We start from the raw sequence: 7,218 nt of genomic DNA on the forward strand, positions 1-7,218 counted from the left end.
AACCAGTCTTTCCCACAATGCCAAGCCAGCAGAGCTATCGCACGCATTGCAATAACGTCTATAGAAACCTGGTTTGCTTTCTGTAGAAGCTCTTTGTATTCCACGTGTTTTCTTATTGGTATATTCAAGGCAACTTTCATGGCCGCGGGGTGGAGAGAACTTATCGTCCTCAAGACTGGATCATTCGAGTCGAGTGCGTCTGAAATGACCTCAATTCCGTATCTGAGTTTTGATGTAAAAGTTGGTTCAATCATTTCCACGACCACCACTGATGGAAGCTTCCAAGCTAAGCGACGTAGAATAGCGATTCTCTTCCGTAACTCGGGCTCCAAATCATTCAGATGGCACTTCTAACACAGATTTTTGCTGCTAGTGAAACCAAGCCATTCAAGCCATTCGGCAATTGATTCCCCTATTAGAGCGTCTTCTATTTGCAATGGTTCTTCCATGGATCTCCCAAACATAAGAAACTTTGTTTTTGAGAGATAGTGAATGACATTTTGAGCTATTCTGAGATCAAGCAAAAGAATTATAAGATTTCCTTTGTAAAATTTCAATCTTATACTAATTATATGGGAATTTGAGTTGATTGAAAAAACTCACAAAACAGGACTTTAAATTCGTGTATCAATTTCAGTGTTATCCAAATATATCACATGCTAATCTGAATTCAGGATCTTTATGTGTGCTCCAACTTTCCATCAAATAGGTTTTTGGAAATTATACTTTTTTAAATGTTTTTAGGTATACAAGCCATTAATCTAAGCCAAATATCCATAAAGCAATATGTCAAGTCATGAAGATGATGAATTGTTGACTGACTTATCTATTGCATTGTGGGAGGTTTTTAGAGGGCTGAATGAATTATTGCGGGTATAAATAGAATGTGAGGAAGAGCAGGTGTACGAGACATAGCACAATAGTACAAAAAATGGATAGCTATGGTTTTGCGAGCTAAAAAGTGGCAAGATCTGTTTGATTATTTCACTAGAAACGTAATAAAGCTAATGCAATCAGCTTACAAAGCCTGGTTTCTTACACACGGGAGAGTAAGCACTACTTTCTGCAGAAATCCAATATGAATAAAATGAACTCTTACTTTGACAAGTTTGGATTCTAATCCTTTCTAAAAGACTGGAGTACGGTCAAATTCTCCAAATCCGAGTTAAAGACTCCCGTGAAATCGGACTCGAGTCCGGATTCGCCTCAGCACCACTACCCCTAGCCAAACAATGAAATGGCTTGATCTGGCTCAAGCATAGCCTATTTCCCTAGCTATTGAAAAATTTGTAAGATGGCATAAAAAATAATTTGTGTGCAAATTTTACGGTTGTTTGTCTTCCTTTTTCCATATTCATGTCGTTCGGCAATATTTGTAGTACATATGCATTGAATTCTTGGTGGTAACGCGAAAGCAGGGTCAAACTTTGAGCCTCGAAATAACGGCTTTAGAAGGAAACATCCGGCATATCACTTTTTTTTTTTAATCGGTCTCAGAGTCAGACGAGGAGGAGGCAGATGACTTTTGATCTTTTTTCCGGGTAAAATCAAACTTCTCCCATTTGCTTCCAAATGCCAAGACCTTCTTCTTCTGTGTGTCAAAATTTTCTCGTTTCGGATTTCTCCAGACTCGTGGCTCCAAATCCAGCATCCCGCCGATTATCTCTGAAATGAAAAAAGACAAAAATTAGTCTTCGACGGAATAGCGTTTCGTCATGGCGCGCAATTTACCTTGCGCAAAATTTCGAGGGAACAACGCTTCATCTTCGATGACATGTGCAAATCCACTATCTAAGCCAAAATCCACGTGGAAATATGGCAAGCCCTTGGGAACAGCACGTTTCAGTGGCTTGTCTCGCAGATTGATGAGCTTCTTGTTATTGGACCATTCACTCTCACACTCTTGAATGGCCTTTTGGAAGTACATGGGTGCCATGTCGCCGAGTTCTCGAGGAATTGGAACACACTCAAGGATCATGTGAGGGAACGATTTCAGTCGATCGGCGTGCTCAAAGAACACACAATCCTGATCATCCTCGGCAAACATGCGCACTAAACACCTTCGAAATTCTTGGATCTCGTCATAGATATCCTCATCTGTGAGAGTGGCACAGCTCACATGGTTCAAAGGCAAGAGTAAACAATGGCCTTCTGTGAGCGACACGTGATGAGGTAAACTGAGGTACGAACTCTTGCCTATGGCGACGATCAGATGCTTCTGTAAGCGCGTGCCTTCAAAGCAGAATTTGCACGAATCCAAAGTGCGAGAACGCTTCTGCTCTTCGGCTACGGCTCTTTCTCGCTCTCTGGCCAACGATTTCGATTCGTTCTCTTTCTTGGATGCTCTGGCCGTGAACATATCGTCTAGATCGTAGTCTTCGTTGAGTTTCTCCACACTTTTTCCGGCCAAGCGGTTCATCATAGCGTTTTGGTCCTCGGCGGTGCTCAATTTTTCTCGTTCAAACATTTCCTTGAGAGAGAACTTGTCGTCGTCGGCGAAATATCGCTCCCGTTTGCCGTCCTTGTCGTGAGTATCTACCTTGGCCTTTCGTCGACGGTCTCCTCGGTCATGCTTGGCAGAGACAACGGATGATTCAACGGGTCGGGTGAATCCTTTCGAGTCGGTCTTGGTTAGAATCACGGTTTCTTCCCGAACGGTGTCAGCCTTTTCTGCCATGGTCTTTTCGTACAGAGCCTTGGCGTCTTTGGCTCTCGCCAGCTTGGCTTTCAATTCGTTCACGAGATCGACGCTACCCATTATTTCAGCCTTGATGATCTTCGCTCCCAATGCGTTCATTTCAGTTTCGGTGAGAATGTCAACAGTCTCTTGGACAAGCGTTTCTGTTTTCGGTTTGGTGGTCTCCGATGAAGGTTTTTTTTCGCTAGAATTGGATCTTGATCGCGAATCGGAGGAGGAAGAAGAACCAGAGCTAGACGATCTTCGTCGTGGGGATGGCCTAGACTTTTTCATGTCCTCATCCCTCCTTCGAGAGGTTTTCCACGATCCAGAAGCGCGGGATGATTCGCGAAACGAATGAGATAATTGCTTCGGCACTTTTGATTCCTCGTCGGGTCGAGCAAACATCTTTTTCCGATCTCGATCCGGACTTCGGGACAGGGGTCGTCTGCGTTTCGATCTCTCGGGACTAAGTCGTCTCGATCCGGATCTTTCATCTTGTCTTCTCCTGGAGCCGCCTTGTGCCTTGGCCAAGAGATCCTCAAACTTTCCCAACGATCCCCACCTCTCGGCTGCCACCTCCTCCAAGGATCTGCCTTCTCTCTCAGCCTGTTCCTTGGCTCGTTTCATGGCCCTCAGAAGCCATGATGCTCCACCATCTCCCACAGAACTGGGAATCGATTTGGTTGGCTTATTTGTACTCTCGTCTTTCCCCGAGTCTCTCAGTTGTGGATTCAGTTCCCTCTTTTTCCATTCCCGTTCATTCTCTTCTTCCTTTTGTTTTTTTTCCAGGGCTTTCTGACTGATGGCCTTTTCACGCGGGGCACTCGAGGCCATGGCCAAAAAGGGATCCTTGGAGGCGCCTAATTCCATCCAGGAATCGCGTTGAACAGCGATCTCTTCCGGGATTTGTTTTTTCTTCTTGGAGGCTTCTTCGTCAACCACCTTCTTTTCCACCCATTCATCTTCGGAAGATGAAGAAGACGAGTCCGAGGAACTCACTTTCCGCTTTCGACTCTTCTTTTCTTTCTTCTTCTTCCTCTTTTTTTCCTTCTTGGCTTTTTTCTCTTTCTCCTTCTTCCTCTTTTTCTTCTTGGAGCTGGCACTCGATCCACGTTCCTGGCTCTCCTCGGTCCAATGTCGTTCCAATCCGGGAAGGTTCCAATTCAATTCCTCTTCGCGTAGTTTGCAGCGAGATTCGGCCTTGGCCTTTTCTCGTTCCAACAGGTCAGCCCGTGTTTGTCGCAAAATTTCACGGTTCTTGGCCTTTTCCCGAGAGGATTCAAAATTGATCAATCCGTCTCCAGACATTATTAATGACAGTTGTTCACTTGCAATTGTATGTTTTGTTTTCAACGTTCGTGTATTTGTTTACCTTTTCTTTCCCCAACAATCGTCAGCTGACTAACGTGACTAGTGACCAGTGACCAGTGACCAGTGACCACGTGTAGAAGGCATTAAAAAGTGTCAATCTGACTGATTGCCGTCAATGTTTTACAATGAATCCATTGTCGTATAAAATCAACATTACGCTAATCAGTGTTGTGCTTTTGTTGCTCATGATATCATGTTTATTTTCGTGATTTGGTCCACGGAGTGAATGACTTATTGCATCAGGGCCTGTCAGGGCTGTTCCTCAAGGCTGGCTAAATGCTGACCTTGGGAGCATGATCATTGATCAAGAGTGAGGATACGTTATAGTGACTGTCCTTGTGATCAAAAAAGCTTGTGTCTTGTTTTAGTAGCGTGCAAAATCGCCTCAAAATGAAGCATTTAGCCCGAACTATGACCATATATTCGTGCTTGTATCCTGGTGCCAACTTGTTCCAACAAAAAGTGATTCGCCAATACCCTCACATCAATTGGAAGGAGGGATCGCGTTACATGATCTATGGAGGCCTTTTCCATGGACCGTTGGTCCACTACTGGCTTCAATTCGCCAACCACATGTTCCCGGGAAGTGCTTACAAACAGGTTCTGAAGAAGGTGAATGAGCTCAATTTTGGATGGAGGTTGTTTGTATTTGTTCAAATGCCGTTAATCAGAAAACATCTTTTCAATCAGGTGTTGATCGATCAAGTGATGTTCGCTCCCGTCGCCCTTTCTTGTTTTTATATAGGTCTCTCCGCACTAGAATTCAAATCTGTCGATTACGTCAAAGAGGAATGGTTGGAGAAGTTTCCCGGAACTTGGGCGGTAAGAAAGGGAATGGATGATCCCTCGACAAAACAAGTACTTCAAGTGAGTTTATTTATGTATGTAAATGTGCTCTGGCTTTCAGACTGGCGCGTGTATCTGGCCTTTCCTTCAAGCCTTCAACTTCCGTTTCATTCCAATCACGCATCGGCCTCTGTACGTGGGCATCATGGGATTCTTTTGGACAACTCTGTTATCGTATTGGAAGAGCGAAAGTCTCATACACCCTGTGGTCTAACCGCATTACCTCGTTGTACTGTAGAATGATTATTAGGCATTAAAATGTCAGCTAAACTTTACAAGTAGGTGAGGATCCCCGGTGGAGTTCGACCACTTGTGACACTTGTGGAGACACAGCGAGCTTACACCCTCATGAACAGTAGTCTGAATGTTATTTGGAGCCCAGTTATCCAATCCACAAGTCGATCGCAATGAAGGAGTCTGAGCACATTCCAAGACAATATGTATGGCTTTGCCGATTGTGCGTGCTTCTCCTGTATGTCCATGTGGTCCATGTGTTCACCCAAGACTCCAGTCAATATGAATTCCCGAGCTCGAGTGGAGTAGTGGAAGAAATTGGCAATCATCCAAATGAATCGAGGACTACATCAGGCATCTGGCCCAGCTCTGCGACTAATTTGACTGGTCTATTTGAGTAAGAAACGAGACTGCTATTATTCATGAAGAAGTTGGATTGGTTATTCTTGCTCTTTATCATTTGTATTTGATGGTGGATGCGTTGACCCTTGGAAAAAAGTTTGATGATAAAAGTTTGATGTGTGGATTTCTAGTCAGTAGTAACTAGCAAGCTGACTGCTCCCAAGGAGGAGGAGTCCGACGGAAATAGCTGTGCTGAGGAAACGGAAATGAGAGAAGAGGAATGAGAGGATGAATAATCAAGTCGCAACGCAAGAGAAGTGCTTGTGGGCTGCTCGGTTTTCTTTCAATTTGGGATACATCCATTGGCGAATGACAAATCGATTGACGCTTAGAAGCACTTGCGATGGACAATGGAGGGACCGCACTCGTCGTACTCCTGCTTGGAGATCCACATCTGTTGGAAGGTGGACAGGGAAGCCAAGATGGAGCCTCCGATCCAGACGGAGTATTTCCTCTCAGGGGGAGCGATGATCTTGATCTTAATGGTGGAGGGAGCCAAGGCGGTGATCTCCTTCTGCATACGATCGGCGATACCGGGGTACATGGTGGTGCCGCCGGACATGACGGTGTTGGCGTACAAGTCCTTACGGATGTCCACGTCGCACTTCATGATGGAGTTGTAGGTGGTCTCGTGGATGCCGCAGGATTCCATACCCAAGAAGGAAGGTTGGAAGAGGGCCTCAGGGGCGCGGAAGCGCTCGTTGCCAATGGTGATGACTTGGCCGTCGGGAAGCTCGTAGGACTTCTCCAGGGAGGTGGAGGCGGCGGCCGTGGCCATTTCCTGCTCAAAGTCCAGGGCCACGTAGCAGAGCTTCTCCTTGATGTCGCGCACGATCTCGCGCTCGGCGGTGGTGGTGAACGAGTAACCGCGCTCGGTGAGGATCTTCATCAAGTAGTTGGTGAGCTCACGGCCAGCCAAGTCCAGACGGAGGATGGCGTGGGGCAGGGCGTAACCTTCATAGATGGGCACGGTGTGGGACACACCGTCGCCGGAGTCCATGACGATACCGGTGGTACGACCGGAGGCGTACAGGGAGAGCACGGCTTGGATGGCCACGTACATGGCGGGCATGTTGAAGGTCTCGAACATGATTTGAGTCATCTTCTCTCGGTTGGCCTTGGGGTTCAAGGGGGCCTCAGTCAAGAGGACGGGCTGCTCCTCGGGGGCCACACGGAGCTCGTTGTAGAAGGTGTGATGCCAGATTTTCTCCATATCGTCCCAGTTGGTGATGATCCCGTGCTCCACGGGGTACTTGAGGGTCAAGATACCACGCTTGGATTGGGCCTCATCACCCACATAGGCGTCCTTTTGTCCCATACCGACCATCACACCCTAGAAAAAGCGAACGATGAATAAGTTTCATATTGGGTCTGACATTCACTCAGAAATGGTAAAGAGTCAACGGGAACTGTTAGCAACTTTTAAGAATCGTTCCACTCTTTTTGCAATGGAACTTGCCTATCTACTCCAAGCATGATTCAGAGCAAATACGGCAATTGGAACACAATCCAGGTGGCTTTTTCTCATTTAAAAAAAATGTGATTGATGTTGGCGTCAATATGGTCTAAATGAAAAACCAAACCCAAAAAGAAAATTACTAAAATAAGTAGTGCTTCACTTTTTCTCCAAAATCATTTGAATTATCTTCTCATTAGGGAGCTTGTGGCTTTATGAATAGTATCAA

General features: G+C 45.7%; 3 protein-coding genes across 3 annotated transcripts in view; 1 reads left to right on the plus strand and 2 right to left on the minus strand.

Moving 5' to 3' along the window:
* Window positions 1-1,322: 1,322 nt before the first annotated feature.
* On the minus strand, window positions 1,323-4,132 carry LOC131885642 (CWF19-like protein 2). The gene is made up of 2 exons (XM_059233751.1): window positions 1,732-4,132; window positions 1,323-1,665 (listed from the first exon to the last, which is right to left on the minus strand). Exons 1-2 carry the CDS (start codon window positions 3,986-3,988, stop codon window positions 1,484-1,486), a joined length of 2,439 nt encoding a protein of 812 aa, XP_059089734.1. The 5' UTR covers window positions 3,989-4,132; the 3' UTR covers window positions 1,323-1,483.
* A 155-nt stretch (window positions 4,133-4,287) lies between these two features.
* On the plus strand, window positions 4,288-5,837 carry LOC131885653 (mpv17-like protein). Its single transcript, XM_059233765.1, has 3 exons — window positions 4,288-4,663; window positions 4,742-4,873; window positions 4,959-5,837. The coding sequence occupies exons 1-3, from the start codon at window positions 4,442-4,444 to the stop codon at window positions 5,109-5,111; spliced, it is 507 nt and encodes a 168-aa protein (XP_059089748.1). The 5' UTR covers window positions 4,288-4,441; the 3' UTR covers window positions 5,112-5,837.
* The window catches only part of LOC131885650 (actin, muscle-like), a 1,849-nt gene continuing 422 nt past the window's right edge, over window positions 5,792-7,218 (minus strand). The window contains exon 2 of the mRNA XM_059233761.1: window positions 5,792-6,866. Coding sequence (XP_059089744.1) covers window positions 5,862-6,866 — 1,005 coding nt within the window. The 3' untranslated portion in view covers window positions 5,792-5,861. The remainder of the gene's footprint in view (window positions 6,867-7,218) is intronic.

This window comes from Tigriopus californicus, chromosome 8, assembly GCF_007210705.1.
Source record: "Tigriopus californicus strain San Diego chromosome 8, Tcal_SD_v2.1, whole genome shotgun sequence".
In the NCBI taxonomy this organism is placed as follows: Eukaryota; Metazoa; Arthropoda; class Copepoda; order Harpacticoida; family Harpacticidae; genus Tigriopus; species Tigriopus californicus.

Excerpts from the sequence above, each read along its gene's own strand:
- LOC131885642 (XM_059233751.1), bottom strand. The coding sequence starts at position 3,988 with ATGTCTGGAGACGGATTGATCAATTTTGAATCCTCTCGGGAAAAGGCC. Across the intron at positions 1,666-1,731 it reads CCCTCGAAATTTTGCGCAAG|AGATAATCGGCGGGATGCTG; the intron begins GTAAATTGCGCG and ends TTTTCATTTCAG.
- LOC131885653 (XM_059233765.1), top strand. The coding sequence starts at position 4,442 with ATGAAGCATTTAGCCCGAACTATGACCATATATTCGTGCTTGTATCCT. Across the intron at positions 4,664-4,741 it reads ACAAACAGGTTCTGAAGAAG|GTGTTGATCGATCAAGTGAT; the intron begins GTGAATGAGCTC and ends CTTTTCAATCAG. Across the intron at positions 4,874-4,958 it reads AGTTTCCCGGAACTTGGGCG|ACTGGCGCGTGTATCTGGCC; the intron begins GTAAGAAAGGGA and ends TCTGGCTTTCAG.